General features: G+C 40.8%; 1 protein-coding gene across 3 annotated transcripts in view; it reads left to right on the plus strand.

The window, feature by feature from the left end:
• Nucleotides 1-7,629, plus strand: part of Cert1 (ceramide transporter 1) — a 104,507-nt gene extending 96,878 nt beyond the window's left edge. The window contains exons 14-17 of one of the 3 annotated variants that reach the window (XR_015666721.1): nucleotides 1,688-1,816; nucleotides 2,528-2,657; nucleotides 3,202-3,338; nucleotides 4,587-4,783. Coding sequence is in view for 2 of the 3 variants with exons in the window: in NM_001108935.1 (NP_001102405.1) it covers nucleotides 1,688-1,816; nucleotides 2,528-2,657; nucleotides 3,202-3,329 (387 nt within the window). In the remaining variant the exon portion in view is untranslated. 3 annotated transcript variants of the gene reach the window in all.
• The last annotated feature ends 10,084 nt before the right edge of the window (nucleotides 7,630-17,713 follow it).

Here is a 17,713-nt window from a genome sequence, read left to right on the forward strand (position 1 = left end):
GTGTCGTTATGAGACGTCTTCTGTAAGAGTGAGCATGCGTCACATTACCTGCCACTGGCTCCACAAATATTTAGCGATAGATACTCTATATCAGCATACAGGCCTGGAGTCTAATGTGAAATCTAAAGTGTAGGAAACACTAATCAAATATTAGTATATAATTAGTATAGTATATAATGAAGATAAATGGTCAATAATGTAAGCAGAAAAAATTTATTCCTAGAGCATAGTTGCTCCTGAGAAGCAGTCTTCTAAAAGCATCATTCCACCTGAGAAACACAAAGCCAAGGAAAGCACCATACTTGCATTTGGACTAAGAACTAAAAGTAAAATTCTTAAATGCTACATAATGTAACAAAAACTAAGGTATAATTACTTTCAACTTGCTAGACAAGGTTTTACAATAATCTTGTTTGGCAAAATCAGATAACAGTCTACAGCTTTTCTGAATTTAATTTGGCTTCTTTGATGATGGATGAAGGAAGACCACTTGTCCCCTGAAATGGAGTCACTTTCGTTCTTGTCCTTATAGCTTTGTATTCATTTCTGGTTTTGTTTGACTTTATTTCTTGAGACAGGTTTCCATGTTGCTCAGGCAGTCCTCCTGCCTCAGTTTCTTGAGTGACTGAAACTGTAGGTGTGGCACTGTGCCCAGATGATGATGGCTTTGTCCTGCTTTATGTTTGTTTTGGTTGTTTCTTGTTTTCTGAGGTACGGTCTCATGTATCGAGGCTGGCCTGGAACTCACTATGTAGTTAGATATTTGATCCTCAAGCATGCAGGACCACGCCTGGTTTATAGTGTACTGGATAGTGAACCCAGGGATGCATGTGTAATAGACAGACCCTGCACATCCTACCTTGATTCTCTGCTTCTAATGAAGTGCTCAGTGACGAGAAACAGATAACAGCCATTCTTCAATAGTAGCCTATCTGTATTTGCCCAATTTAATGAAAATCTTAGATCTTTAAAGGTAAACTTTGCAAATGTATTGACATTGAGGTGTTGGCCATTTTTTTTTTTTTGCACACAGTAACTAAGAAAGACACTATATAATAAATAGAGAGTTCAATTGCATTACCAAATACTCAACGTAAAGTAACCTATATAGGATAAAAGTTTGTTCTTCTCTCATTTAAAGTAGATAGGTTCAATTATAAGCTGCATGTCATTTCTATAGAAATAGTTTCTCTTTGCCCTTAAAAATAGAAATATTAAATATTCAGTTCAGAGGCTTTATATAGAAGATGTAGTCCTATTTGCTTTTTAAGTCTTAGAGCACTGACAGAGGCTGGGGAACTGGATGAACCATTGTTGCTTCGTAGCTACAAAGTTTCTGTCAGAAGTGAGAGCAAATTTCAGAAATGCTGTAACTAGATATTGTGACTATTCCTGTACTGTACTAAGTTGTGCACTAAAAATAGTTCACATGGTGAATTTATAGTAACTTTAAAAGTAAAAGAATGGTGCACCTGTGAATATTCTGGAAAGGTAGTGACTTCATAGTACATCTCTGCAGGGATTCTGATGTTTCCCGCTTAAAGTTTTGACAAATTTCAGCTGCAGGATATTTTAGGTGGCTCCTCATTTGTTTGCCTCTTTCTTTCTTTCTCTCTTTCTTTCTTTTTCTGTATGACATGAATAAAAAATAATTCAAATTATCAAAACACTTTTAATTCTTTCACAGAGAGTGTGGCCCGCTTCTCAGAGAGACGTGCTGTATCTTTCTGCTATTCGGAAGATCCCAGCCTTGACTGAGAACGACCCTGAGACTTGGATAGTTTGTAATTTCTCTGTGGACCATGACAGTGCTCCTGTGAGTATAGTAGAGCGATGAGAAGTCTGTAACGTAAAGCTAACTGTGTAATACAGCCACATGTATACATGTACTCCCCTCCCACCTACACAGACACTTGGCTTGACAGGCTTTACATTGTTAGATTGCTTGGGACAGCCTTGTGTCTTCTGAAGACACGTGTCATGGCTGTCAGCGCCCCCTCTGGAGCTGGGTAGCTTTCCTTCTGAGTAGCCCATGTCCTAAAGTTACCTCCTACGCCATCACAGGCGCCGCACACCTGTTGTCTCTCCCTTGCTTTAGTGTTAGTTATTAGTGCTTAAGAGGGAAGCGCCTGGCGCCTGGTCTGTCAGCTTGGCGTATGTTAAGTTGGTGATTATAAGATTAAATGGGAGCTGGAAAGATGGCTCAGAAACACGGGCTGCTCTTCAATGACACAGACAGGCTCAACGCCTTGCACCCGGCTCATGTGGTGGCTCCTAGCTGTCTGTAACTTATCTCAGGGGACCTGACACCCTCTTCTGGCCTCTGTGGGCACTGCACATGCATGGTGCTCAGACAAGCATGCAGGGGAAGCACCCGTGCACATAAATTAAAAGCATGCATCTGTTACTTTAGGGTGTTTGACCGGAGGCTTTAGAGCAGAGTTTAGACTAATGCAGTACTAGGGCAACAGATTATGAACTCAGGAACATTCTACAAACCAACGCTAGTCTGTGTTTGCTTTGACAGCTGAACAATCGATGTGTCCGTGCCAAAATCAATATTGCTTTGATTTGTCAAACTTTGGTAAGCCCACCAGAGGGAGACCAGGAGATAAGCAGAGACAACATTCTGTGCAAGATTACATATGTAGCTAATGGTATGTAGTTTTTCTTTGTTCTGATTGATAGTGGGCAAGTTCTTACCATTGTCTACATAAAAATATCCAATTTACTACTCTTTGACCTGGAGATGAGTCATATATAGAATTGTGTGGAAGACATTAAAAGTATACATACCTGAATTTCTAAAGGAGAACTAGTATATGAGAATCTTTAAAGATATGAGTACATGCATACATTTTAAAATTTTACCATAGGTCATATACCCTTGGTTTTAAGAGCCATTTTATTAATAGTTGCCTAGTAGAATGTATTTATAATTAGCGTCTTCTCTGCCAGTCATTAATAGCTTCCAGCATGCTTACGTCATTATGACTCACTGCTGGGCAGCCCTGTCTCTCACTTGTTTTGGTTTCTTTCTGTTAATGCCTGATGGGTTGGCATTAGGGAATGAATAGTTTCAGCTTAAGAAATGTTAGCTCTTCCAGCAGGGAGAGTCTGAAAAGCAAAGGAATACAGTAGGTACTTAATGTGTAGGTGGAGACTCACATCTTAATTGGATCAACTTTCCTTTATTTACAGTGAACCCAGGAGGATGGGCGCCAGCCTCGGTGTTAAGAGCAGTGGCAAAGCGAGAATACCCTAAGTTTCTAAAACGATTTACTTCTTATGTCCAAGAAAAAACTGCAGGAAAACCAATTTTGTTTTAGTGTTAACAGGTATGGAGGATCTATGAACCTTGAGACTAGTAGGACTCTGCAGTTAGTAAAATTCAGTCAGGTATTGGAAAAAGGTGTTGAAATGTTTTATGTTCCCAAATAGAGGATTATAGTCTGTAATCTTTAACACATTTTGTTATTTATTTTTCTACTAATATAAAAGAAATATCAGTGTTGCATATATAGAGAATACAAGAAGTGCCTACTCTCTGTTTTATGCTTTGCCAGAAACTAGTTACTTTTTGTATGTGGTCTTCTAGACATTTCTATGTACATATTCATCTATACTAAAGGTCAAGTAAATGTGTGTGTGTGCGTGCATGTACATCTCTGTGTGTATGTGTGTGCGTGTGTGTGTGTTCATGTGTGGGCATCTGTGTGTGTGTGCACACGTGTGTGTGCGCACGTGTTCATGTATGTGCATCTGTGGGATATACACATACACCAGCATCATATTGGGTATGTTGTTACACATTTGCTCGTTGTTACGTCCTTGAGTGTCTACTAAGGAGTTTCCTGGCCTTGTTTTCTTTTGCATGAGTGCACATCGTGTATCTAACCAGCCCTTCACTTGACACATACTGAAGTTGCAGCCTTTACTAATACAGTGTTAGAATTTTATCTTTAGTCACTTTGAACTATAAAGTTTCTGTGTGTGAACTGTATGTAGTACTACTGCCTAGGGGACCATATACTTGCAGTTTACATATTATCATCCAAAGAGGTTTATTAACTGATCTCTCCAGCAAAAATGTGTTTTATTTCCACATAGGTTCTCATAGATATATCAAGTAAAACTTTCAGATCTTCTTTATCTTGGCAAACCAAAGTTCTTAATGTAGTTTTAATTCTCTTGGACCACAGGTTTGGACTATGAGCATATTTATTTCATAAATAAGACACACACACACACACGCACATACTCTGCCCCCACATAACTTAGGTAGACTTATCAAGTTCTTGGACATAGGCTAATATTTGAGAAACCTCTTCATTTACAGCCCATTGTTCTCCATGTTTTCCCCATAATTTCCAAAAGATCCCTTTATACTTTCTGTTGCTTACAGAGGATATATTCTCAAATGTATAAGGTCAATAATTTCACATTTGCAAGGGTGAAATCTTAGAGAGAAGTGAGATTCCAGGTACTCCATGAATGGAGAGGGTGGGAGACGTCCATTCTGGTAGTCTTTGTTCTTTTCCTGATACATTGCGATTGCTTAGGTTTTCCTTGTCCTTTCCCTGCAGTGACTGAAGCAAGGCTGTGTGACATTCCATGTTGGAGAAAGAAGGAAAGAAAAATCCTCTAAGCTGGAACGCAGGATCTACAGCCTTGTCTGGCCCGGAAGAAACGTTGCAATAGTAAAGCTGGGTACCCAACTAGCCATCTCCTGCTAGATCTCCTCGCTCGGCGTGTAACTATAAATACATGAGACTCACATGTATATGGCTATATTTTTATTTGCTTGCTCCTAGGAGTGAAAAAAATTAACTTTGAATTACAACTAGGAATTAACCGATGCTTTAATTTTGAGGAACTTTTTCAGAATTTTTTATTTACCGTGGTCCAGCCTAAGACCCTCAGCTGCATCAGGTTTTGTGCATAAAAGAAAAGCACAAAAGTTGACCGCACCTGAGATGTGTGCTCTCTGTGCACCAAATATTCAGATGGGCTTCTTTTTACAGGCCTATGTCTGTGTGTCTGTCTGGAAGTTTTTGACTTTTTTGCTTTGTATAATCATAGAGTCTATTGCTGCTGGTTTCTACATGGACTCATGTCGTGTGTCTCTTCATAACTGAGGACTGTCAATAACCTGTGATTTTGCCTTTTCTATAGTCTTACTCCCATGAAGAACGTTGGTTCTGATGGAGGAAGAATGAAAAGCTTTATCCCCCAGATATCTTTATATTTTTATTATATATTTTAGTTGTGTACTATGTGCTACCAACTTTTTTCAGTTTGTTACAAACACAATTTGGTAATTTTTAAATTGGTTCTGCCTGCCTCCAGTCAGACAACTGTACATCTCTTATGGTATAGAGTACTTTATATACAGAGGTCAGGATAAAGTGGGTTCATATTTTCCCTGAAATTTGTAAGAGAATATATGGTATTACTTGTTAAACCAAATCAGACTGTTTGAATTTGACATTTGATTTAATATTTCTAGTATTCTGTAACAAATATGGGAGTTTTTCTAGCTTGGATCACTTTAAATGATCTATCGAAGGTATGTATAGAAATCTGAACAATGCTCAATTTTCCTCTTGATCATAAATTTCAGCAGAGCAGTGAAATTCCACACTATTCAAACTGAAATGCTGTCTTTAGTTGCTATGAGAAGCTAAGGTAAAATACCTGATTTAGTTGTAGTCCTCTATGAAAAACTTTGCAGCATGGAGTTGAGGCAAGGAATGTACTCACTTCAGCTGGGATGACTGCCCACTTCAAACTCTTGATTGTGTTTACAAGCAGATGTATTTATGTAAATCAGGCATTTTGTAAATGCTTTGCTGACTTGTTCCTCTCCTTAGAAACACAAAAATCAGACCCTTTTGTAAAGCAGAGAGTCATGTCATGTAAAACATGACCTGTATATATTCCATCCATCGAAATGGAGTCTAAAGATGAATGCAAGGTGTGCTAATTTAATGATGGGATTAGTCTGAACACTTAGGATGCACAATCCTGGAAGTGAAGCACTTGCATCAGATAGAATGATATTTATTACTCTGTACAGAGAGGAAAGTACATATAAATCATAGAGCTTACATTACATGCACGCAGTTTCACGTCCCATAAATCCTTTATATTTTTAATTTACCTTCTCTAAATGATGTGCATGGAATCTGCCTTATTACAGAAATGCTATTCATAATTTGACTCTGTGGAAAAGTGCCTATACGGTGGTAAAGCTAGGAAGGCAAGGAGGACTATCGCACCAGTTTACATCACCAGTTAGCATTTTATAGTATGACGTTTAAAAAGAAAAGTTTATACCTCAAATGTGTGTTTTATTTTGCAATCAGCTGTGGGGTTGGGATGGGAGAACGGGAGGGTTGGGAGGGAAAGTTTATTTGCCATAGGCACTGGTGGGAATCTTAGGGAAAAAAACAAAACAAAAACAAACAGCCAAAAAAAAACCCAAAAAAGCAAAACAAAACTCTCTACACCCACTATAAATGTTCCTCTGTTTGCATTTGTGGTAACTCTGTTGAACCAGGCAAATAACTCTTTCAAAACTAAATTGAATAGCTTTATTTTACAAACAGGCGCAAAGTTTATGAGGCAGGGTCTGCATCTAATTATCACCAGTTGCATTTGCACCAAATGGGGTGATAATCTTTTACAATTTATTCTGTAAATAAAATGTTACACTAAAAATGTTTGTGGTAAAAAAAAGATAAGGAATGACCATTTTACCGCTAAGTAATTGACTGGTACTTTATTGGAGCTGTCCCTGTCTAGTCAGATTTAGAACTGAGTTCAGAAATACTGACAGCAGCCAGAGTCAGAGTCAGGAGGAGCACTGGCCGCGTTAGAATATTCAGACCCTCAAGGGTTCCTTCCATTAGGCTGAGTCCTACATACTGAAGATTTATTATATTTCTTCTCACCTGGGTATTTATCTTGGCCCAAGTCCCCATCCCACAACCCCCCAAAACAAGCCCCTTTACTCAATTCTGCTGGATTATTTCGTGATGTTAGACACCTGAAAAATACTGGTGCTGCGGGGATTTGTCCCTGCGTGTGAGTGAATGCCATGGGAGAGCACAGTGCTCCTCTAGAGATTGAGGACTCCGTATTTGAGGTGGAGAAACTTGATTTGGTGTTGCTATAGGAGGAGCAGCAAAGGAAGGAGGGAGGTGTGTGGAGGCAAAGAAAGATAAAGGAGCCACGGTTCTCATCTGTTGGTTTTCATGACTACTTTATTAAAACACCTATACAATAGCAGTGTCGGTGGCTACAGAATGTTAGCTGAGCTGAGCTGGTTCGCTGGTGAGACTGCTGGTTACCTTGAAGCTTACGGTCGTTTGTCGGCTCAGACGCTGGGCCAGTACTTAGTCCAGGCTGTACAGACAGTGTATTGGATCGTTGTCCTTGGTCATCTACAGACTCAAAACATAATCATTTTCAAATACCTTGGGAGTGTGTAGAGTGTAACTATAATAGCTTTATGATTCTGATGATGTTTTTTAAAAATATAAAAGATGGATCTTCCATGTTACAATCACAAAATTAAAACCAGTATTTAAAAGTGGAGAAGTATTAAAATATTATGGACAAATATGCTTGCTTGCTTCATGTGTTTTTCTTAATCCCAAGGTACTGTTCTAGATAATTTCCTGGGTAATTTTACAGGTTTCCCTGAATTACTCCAATTCAGTAATTCTATTTGTAACCTCATTAGGGATCAAGAAAACTCTGAGGGAACAACCTAATATTTGTTAACAAATCAGAACAGGCACATGTTGCAGTTAAAAAAAGGAATTGCAACCGGTTCCCTCCAGTACTGCTCCATGCTTCTCTCCCAGGCTCCCTCTGACCTGGGTGGTTGCTCTCTCGATAGTTCGAGCTCCATCGGGCCATTGGAATTAGCGCCGATATATCTCAGCGACTCCACATAGCCGCCATGGTACTCTTTGACCCGGGCAGTCCGAGAGCCATCCCAGTGTGACACCTTGCCACGGTACTTTGTTTCACTCACAGTTCCCTTGGCAGGTTGTTACCATGCCAGGCTCACACATCCCAATTCCATGGCGGGCTTGGTGCGTCCCACCACCACACCTTCTCTTGAACTCAACTAAGTCGACACATGAAAGAACACACCACACGATAACTTCTGATCCAATTGATAAGATATCATTTGCCCATCCAGACAGCACAAAATCCTGTACACACCCATCCCTTAGAAACATTCATATCAACCTGTATCTATGTGCAGAGAAGAGTCTTAACATCTGCCACCATGTTCTCCCGGCTCCTTCTCCTCTTTCTAAAACCTTTCTCCCACCAATCCTTCCTTCCTTGTCATTTGATAGACCTCGTTCTATCCTGCACCTGCCTTCCTGCATAAAGACATCAACCTACAGGCACGTACTAAGGTAAGTGTTCTTGTCTGTCTTCTGTCCTGTGTATTGTGCATGTGCGTGTAATGGATTGCAATTGAAATGAAGTTATTACATGAATTACACTTAAAAGTCTTAGAGCCGGAGAGTGAAACCACCTAACTTTGAGTTTCTAGAAATGCCACACCTGTGACTCACATACACATGATGTATATTCACTCACCCATGTGCTCTTAATTTTGGATACATAATTTCTCATTTAAGAAATATCATCTCTGCTTGTTGCAGTCCTAGAACCGAGTTCAGTAGGTCACCACATCAAGTAGGCCTCTCCAGAAGTGCTTTACACACACACAGGTTTGCCTGAATGCCCTGTAAGTTCATTAATCCAATCGATTATCAGAATCAGTCATCACAACTACCATTTGATGCCTTGACTTCTTGTCCTCCCACTGAAAGATGAGACAAGAAAACAAAACATCACTACAGAAAAATCAAAAGGGAATATTTCACAGATTCTTAAACTCATGGGCATGTTCTGATACAGGACTTTTGTGGGCTACCTCCAAGTTCAAAATAGCCTCTGAGAAAATAGCAAACTTTGATTCTATCCAGGTTGGTTTGCTGTGGTTGTTTCTACTATGTATTAGAATGGGGAGTATGAGTGGTCACAAGATTAAACAGCAAATGCAAGGTGTAGTTAGTAATAGTAATAGTAACCATTTTAGCAATCTGAGTGCTTACCAGTAATTCTTCAGAACATAAAACACTTCTCTCAGATTATTATGTCCATTATTTTTATGGTGTTAAGTTCAAACTCAGGCCTTGTTCACACTTAAAAATTCTATGCCACTGTACAGTGAATATTTACTGAGTGTGTATAGGCCATGCAGTGTTTCCAGGATTTAGATAGAGCAAGAAACAGAATGACTGGCATTCGTTTCTATTATAACGAAGCTTTTGAGAACTATATGAAAATTAAATGGAAAATGGACTTTGAGATCATGGGCAGTTGAGTATACTTCACTCTTAAGTCACATTGAGACACGCAGAGGTCTTTTTCATTTACTTGGCATTTTGGTTGTTGTTGGGGAATTTGTTTGTTTGTTTGTTTTATAACAAGTTTCTCTGTGTACCCCAGGCTGGCCTTGAGTTGACAGTTCTGCCTCAGCCTTCTAAATTGAGGAAGTTTGTTTTTGATTTTTGATTATGTGATCCAAAGGTTACCAATCAAACCTCTAGGCCTAGCCTGGATCATATAATCTGTCTACCACTCCAGTCTGGTGAGTCTTGCCTACACCAACCATATCTACTCTCCAGGCCTAGCCTGGGTCTCACATGCTGAGCTCCTTCCCAGTCTAGTGAGTTTCCTAGACTCTAGCCCCGTGTACCTTCCCAGATCCCGAGATTGAGCCCCAGGTTGCACAGCCTGTATGCTGTCCAATCTGGTAAGCCTTTGGAACCTCACCTGCTTATGCCACCCCTACCCTTTAGAGCTAGCAACCTTAGTTGCACAACTCAGCCTGTATATTGGCCTAGCCTGATGAACGCCCAAGACTGTGGCCTATACACACCATCTGGCGTTGTAGCTCAGATCACACAGCTTGTACATCAGCCCAAGCAGATCCATCCATTTGTTTCATGTACATACTTCTTTTTTCTTAACAGTGAATTGGGATCACTACTACCCCTTCAATTTAAAGTCAGTACTACCTGAACGATTGGCCTACCAACTACTCATACCTGATGTAAATGGTGGGGGGCAAGGGGGATGGGGGAAAAAACAAAACCTGAACCAACCTTCCACTCAATAGAAGCAGCCTAGAATTTCACATCAAACATACAACTAGCAAAAGATGTTCACATGTCCAGGTTATATTGCAAAGCCACAAGCAATATGAAAGGTCAAGATAGCATGCCCCTCTCCCTCCAAAACCCACCACTACTAACAGTGTTCTCAAATGAGAATTACCTGGATGGACAACCAGGACACCGAATGTGAGAGAGTAATTGTCATCAAAGAATGCAGAGAATTTAATGAAGACACTGACAACTCAGTGAACTTAGAGGACAACAATAACAGTGACACAAGAAAGCACAAGCAGGGCTGAGTGTAGACATTAGACAGACATACTAAAGAAGACCTTAAATAAAGACGGAATTTTAAAACTCAACTGAATTATAAAGCTCAAGGGATAGAAGCTATATATCATCAGGACTTGAAGACAAAGAATTAGACCACACAAGCAAAAAGTATGATTTTTTTTTTCAAAAAGAATCACACACAAAAGCAGCATGCAGTGACTGTGGGACACCAGGAAAAGATAAAAATCTAATTGTAGACAAAAGCAAGAGAGTCCTAGGTCAAATATTAATAGGACCATAGAAGAAGCCTTTGCCAAATTAAGGAAAGATGTACCCATTCAGATACAAGAAGCACACAGAACCTCAAATGAGACCAGAAAAGAACTCACAACACAGTCAAAACATTAAATACACTGAATGTTGAAGAAAAACCACAAGTAACATCTAAAGAAAAACTCACCAGAATGTAACACCTAATTTCCCAATGGAAACTTCAAATGCCAGAAAAGCCTGGAGCAATGTACTTCAGGTTCTAAAAGATTAGTGATGCACCAGGCAGTGGTGGCATATACCTTTAAACTCAGCACTCTGGTGGCAGAGGCAGGCAGATCTGTGAGCTCAAGGCCACCTTGGCCTACAGAGCAAGTTCCAGGACATTCAAGGCCACACAAACCCTCTCACAAAAAAAAAAAAAAAAAAAAAAAAGTTGCCAACCCAAACCGCCCAATAAAACTATTTGCCATGGTTGGAGAAAGACGATTTTTCCATGATAAAAACAGGCTAAAAGAATTCATATCCACTGAACCAGCTCCACAGAGAATATTAGAAGCAATGTTTTGAGAGACTAAAAAGAAAACAAAGTTATGGTCACTGAAACACAAACTAGCACTAGAAACACACACACACACACACACACACACACACACACACACACACACACACACACCAGAAAAAAAAGCTAGCATTCCAAATACTAAATGGCCTCAACACCCCAGTTAAAACGCAGGTTAGCTGAATGGATTAAACAAAATCCACTTCTGTTGTCCACAAACTGCTTTCTTAAAAGATATAAATCACCTTAAAGAGGAAGGATGAAAAACTATACCAAGCAAATGGAACTAGGAAGCAACAAGGTGTCCATATTCTAGTACCTGACAAAATAGATTTCAAACTAAAGTCAGAGAAATGATACTTCATTCTAGTCAATAGAGCAATTAACCAAGAAGATATACTCTTAAACATGTGCACCAAACTCTAGTAAATTCACTTATCATCAGAAGTATATTCTTAAAGGTGCAAATTAACTCCCAACTGAGCAGTAAGGGATGATTTCAGTATTGCACAGTCATTTAGGATAAAATTAAATCACACATCAAATGGATATAGACCTAATAAAAGTATACAGAATATTTGGCCCAAATAACAATATACATTCTAGTCAGCAACCCATGGAAGCGTCTCTAAAGCACATCCTGGGACACAACACCTTAAGTTGAGAAATTTTTAAATAACTGCATCCTTTATGACCACATTACAGCAAATCAAGAGCAAGGAAACCTCTAGTAATAGACAAAATTAACATTATTGAGAGATGACTGAATCAAAGAAATTAAGAAAGAAAAATCCTGTAACATGTTAACAGTGCAACAGAACCTCTGGAATATATAAAAAGCAATCCAAAGGCTCTAAGTGTCCACACTGGAAACAAGATGCAAGATGGTGGCAGTCTCCTCGGAGCTGCTCTGAGGAGCCCGAGAGACCAACAGAGGCTTCAAGGGAAGATGCATGGAGGAGGACGAGTCTTCAGAGCATGCAGTATCTTTGGAACAACTTAAAAAAGGTAGGTCTTATAGGAAGATGCTTTTTTTTTTTTTAAAGTGGTTTCATGGAATTAGAAGAAGATATGGCCAGTATTCCTGGTGAACAAAGATTCAAAATATTCATTAAAATGCATACAAACAATATGGGCATATATTAAAAGATCACCATGACTAAATTTGCCTTATGCCAGAGATGAAGGGATGGTTTGTTGTGTGCGAGCTCAGTAAATGTAGAAGCCAAATAAGTGGCTCAAACACAAATATCATGTGATCATCCTAACATGCAGAAAAGGCGGTGGACAAACTCCAACCTTACCTTCATGAGAAAAATCCTAAAGAATGACCAGAGGGAACATATCCCAACATTAAGACTGTAACAAACCCACAGCCAGCATCACTCTAACTGGAAATAAAACTAGAAGCAATCCCATTAAAATCAGGGGCAGGACTGTCTACTATCCCCACTCCTTTTCAACATTAGTGCTTGAAGTGCTCTCTAGGAAAATAAGCCGATTGGGTACTAATAGCAAATTAAGTCAAATCCCTATTTACAGAGGATATCTTACACGAGAGAACCCCAAAATCCTACCAGAAAACCTAAGAAATGACCAACATTTTCAGTAAAGTGGCAAGGTGGAAAAAAAATCAACTTAAAAAGTCAGTTCACGGTTGGGGATTTAGCTCAGTGGTAGAGCGCTTGCCTAGCAAGCACAAGGCTCTGGGTTCGGTCCTCAGCTCCGAAAAAAACAAAACAAATCAAACAAATAAACAAAAAAAGTCAGTATACAAATAAACAGAGAGGTCGTGGAAGCTCCCTTTGGTGACAGGAAGAAGATAGTGGGAAGGAGAGACAAGACCAAGGAGTGCAAGACTTGTACAATGAATACTCCAGATCCGGGAAGAAGAATGAAAGAGACTAGAAAATGTAAAGACACCCTATGCTTGTGGGTTAGTAGAATTAATGTGGAAATAACCATTCTATCAGAAGCAATTTACAGGTTCAATGTAATGCCAATCAAAATCCCCACAACATTCCTCACAGAGAGAAAAACCCACACTAAAATGTAGATGCAAACACAAAAGACAGCCAAAAGAATCCTGAACAACGAGCCAGGAAGGGTTGCCCATACCAGATTTCAAGATGTCTCTTCAGATACTATTACAGAGCTACACTAATGAAAGCATCACAAAGAGATGCTTTGGCACACACAGTCACCAACATGTAGATGGAACAAAACAGAAAAGCATGGGTGAAACCATCTCATATTTGATAAACATACCAAAAATACACCCTAGGGAAAAAGTATCATCTAGTGGCGCTGAATGAAATTAGACCTGTATCGCCCTGAACAAAATTAAACTCCAAATGGATCAAAGACCTCAACAGGAGACCTGAAATTACTAGAAGAAAACAGACAAGTCCCCTACAAAATATAGACGTAGCAAAGGACTTTCTAATTAGGACTCTATTCTCTCATGAATTAAGGTCACCAACTGACAGATGGGACCTCTTAAAGCTAGAAAGCTTCTGTACTATGAAGAAAACAAGTGTGGACGATCATAGAGTTGGCAAGAATTTTTGCCAACTAGAAGAGCAATATCCAGAAAATAAAAAATTAAAAACAAGAAAACAAACGAGCCAATATTTTGCTTTGTTGTTTAGTTTGGTTGATTTGGTTGGGTGTTTTTGTTGTTGTTGTTGTTGTTTTGGGGTTTTTTGTTGTTTGTTTGGGGGGGTTTGTTTGTTTGTTGGCTTGTTTTTTTGGACAGGGTTTCTCTATGTAGTCCTGGCTGCCCTGCAACTCGATTTGTAGACCAGACTGGCCTTAAATTCAGAGATCCACCTGACCCCACCTTTCCCCAAGTGCTGGGATTAAAGGCATGCACCACCGCCACCTGGCTACATGAGCCAATTTTAAAATCGGCTGTGAATCAAAAAAAAAAAAAAAAAAAGGCTAAGAAATATCCTTAAAAGTGTCCCCTTACCATAAGGAAAATGCAAAGTAAAACTACTCTGAGATTTTATCTTATCCCAAGTAAGAACACCTAACAAATACTGGAGCGGGTGTGGGAAAATGGGAATTCCCATTCACCAGGTGTAGGATTCCAAACTGGTGCCACCAGACTGAAGTGTGGAAAACGCTCAGAAAGCTAGCAGATCTACCGTATGCCCTAGCTCTCCTACTCACTGCCGTATGCCCAAAGGACTCAACACCCTTTAATAACATAACATGCTCAGTCACGTCCATCTCCACTCCATTAGCCATAGTTAGGAAAGGGAACAAGCAACACATCCTTCAGCTGGCCAGTGGATAATGATAACGTGGAATACATACGCAACAGAATTCTATTCTGATGGAAAGAAAAATGAGATTTGTAAATCAACAGATGTAGAAAACTTAGTGAGTGAGGTAACCCAACCCAGAAAAACAAACAGCCCAAGTTCTCTAACCTGTGGATGTTAGTTCTGAATGTTTAGATGTGAATATGTAACTTGGAGTAACGGCAGGTAGCAGGAGAGTAAACAGGGACCAGATGGGGTGTGGAGAGGCAGAAATTCTAGAGAGGGGCTTAGACAGTCAGTCCCAGGAACTGTGAAGGGAGACATAGAAAACTTGCTGGGGGTCTTTGTCTGTGGAATGGGAAGAAGAAGGATGAACACCGAGAGTTACTGAGAAAGCCATGGCGGACATTTTATACTGTTGGCTGCCATGGGGGTTGCTGGGAGCTGGGCCTGGGTCCTCTGGAAGAACAGCAAGAGCTCTAAGCACTAAACTGTCTTTCCAGCCTCCATTAGTGGGTGTTAACCTAGTACGTCACCCGTTCATGTTAAGTCACCATTATACTACTAACCTCTATTTGTACATCTTTTCTTCATTTTTATTTGATAATATGCATGAGTATAATTCACCAAAAATCAGAAATGTATAGGGATGGGGCTGTTTTTGCCTTTGTCAGGATGCTAAGGGTTTGAATTCTACTGGCCCAGGTACATTCTGTCCTGCAAATGTTAGCCAGGCTTTCCACCAAGCAGAAATCCCAGGGTAAGGGCAGCAGGTCAATGTTAATCAGCTTTGGTTACCTAACAAAGGGTTGTGTGATTGTCAGCTTTCAAAAGGAGCCCTGGCACAAGCTGGCAGGTGGGCAGGCTGGTGTGTGTGTGTGTTTGTGTGTGTGTGTGTTTGTGTGTGTGTGTGTGTGTGTGTTGCACAAAAGTGTGTGGGCACATGTATTGGTATCTTCCTCTGTATGTCTTATTGCCTTGAGACAAAAATCTCACTAACCCAGACGCTGGCTTTTCTGTTCGGCTGCCTGGCCAGCAAACTCCTCCCAATCTATCCTCTCCCCTAATGCTGAGAAGTTCTAGGTACCCTGATTTCAGCTTTCCCCATGGGTCTGGGGGATCTGAATTCAGGTTCTCATGCTTCCGAGGAGTGCTTTCACCCACTCAGCTGTATTCTTGATCTTGAGAAAACACAAATTCTTATATTATCCTGTATACTAGAAAAGACAGGCCAGATACGCACCAAAACTTGACAGTTCTCTTAGAAGCATTTTATTTGGTTGGCCTGAGTCATGTGAACCAGATCTGCGTTGACCTCTGTAGGCCTCACCTCCTGGCTGGGAAAGCTGGGAGATGAGGCACTTCATTACACAGCACAGGGGATAGATGAATCTCCTTTATAGGGTCATGCTTTCAAGCAAAACTAAGCCACAATTGTTTACCCTCAATTTTCTGCCAACCCAACTCTTTCGTTAAGGTAAGAGTGACCGAAGAGAATTTTCATACCCGTCACAGACTGGGTAGCTTCCTTTTTGGATCATTTCTGATGGTTTCTTGTCAGGTTTCCTCAATGAAACCTAAAACACTGTTAGCAGCTGACAGTTTCCCCACTCTATCATCTTTGCCACCTAAGTGCACCAAAGCGAGCTTCCTGCTCATTTCAACCCTAGCAAATGCAACAGAATAGGTTATCCACCTTTGGTGTGGCCAGACACACGGGGAAGGATGAGCAGTGGACATTGGTACACGCCACTCTTCAAGAGTTGGCATGCCACCTGGCTTTTGCCTCTCCACACATACGCAGCAGATACGCACCTTCACCTTCAAGTGGGTCCCCAACAACTGGAGCGGAGGCTATCCTGAAAGCTGTCGCCTGTCTGTGCGACTTGTTCTAGCTGGGCTGCCTTGTCTGGCTTCGGGAGAGGAAGCACCTAGCCTCACAGAGACTTGATCTGTGTGTGTGTGTGTGTGTGTGTGTGTGTGTGTGTGTGTGTGTGTGTGTGTGTGTGTGTGGTGGGGCGTAAGTGGGGGAATACCCAGGGGGCTCCCCCACCTGCTCAAAGGGGAGGCAGAGGAGGGAAAGGATTATGGGAGTGATCAGGAGGGGGCAGTGTGCTGGACGTAAAGTGAATACATGAAATTTGTCTTTTGAGAGAATGCCAAGATCAATGGAAATTTTGTCTAGAAGTTGGTCCACATGTGTGCTTGCTACCTATGTCGATTTGACACAAACTAGTCATTTTGAAAGAGGTAACTTCAGTTGAGAAAACACCCCCACCAGATAGGTCTGTGGTCGAGCCTGTAGTGCATGTTGTTTGTTTTGGAGACAGGGTCTCTATGTAGCCCCAACTATTCTTGGACTTGCTACACAGACCTTGAAATCATAGGTCTACTGTGTTCCTCAGGGGCTGGGACTAAAGGCATGCACCACCAAGCCCAGCCTAAATGCAGCACATTTCTCAGTGACGGATGTGGGAAGGCTCAGCCATTTGTGGATGGTGTCACCCCTGGCTAGTAGTCCTGGGTGCTGGAAAGCAGACTGATGGGGCTGGAGAGATGGCTCTGTGGTTAAGAGCACTTCCAGAGGTCCTGAGTTCAACTCCCAGCAACCACATGGTGCCTCACAACCATCTGTAATGGGATCTGATGCCCTCTCCTGTCATGCAGGTGTACCTGCAAACAGCACTCAGATAGGTAAATTTAAAAGCAAGGCAGTAAGGAACATTTCTCCAGTCTTTGCCTCAGTTCCTAACTCCAGGCTCTTGCCTTGACTTCCTTTGAAGAGGGACTGTGGCCTGAGTTAAATGCCAGGATGAACCCTATCCTTACCAAGTTATTTGGGCCACAGTGTTTTGTCACAGCTATAGAAACTGTAAGCAAGGCATGTGAATAGAAACTCTGTTGTTCAGAAGCCTAAGAGTCCAGTCATATTACTCTAAATGTTTGCTGTCTGTCGCCCAGGGCTACCTCTGACTTTACTTGCCAGCATTTGCTCTTTCCATGAGCACTTCCTAACTTTGTGTTTCCTGTGAATACAATTCTCTTAACGCTTCACCTTACAGCAAAAGTGGAGTAATTAAAGATGAATGGAAGTCAGTTCTGAGGAAGACCCCTCC

This window comes from Rattus norvegicus, chromosome 2, assembly GCF_021556685.1.
Source record: "Rattus norvegicus strain SHRSP/BbbUtx chromosome 2, alternate assembly SHRSP_T2T, whole genome shotgun sequence".
NCBI classification, from domain to species: domain Eukaryota; kingdom Metazoa; phylum Chordata; class Mammalia; order Rodentia; family Muridae; genus Rattus; species Rattus norvegicus.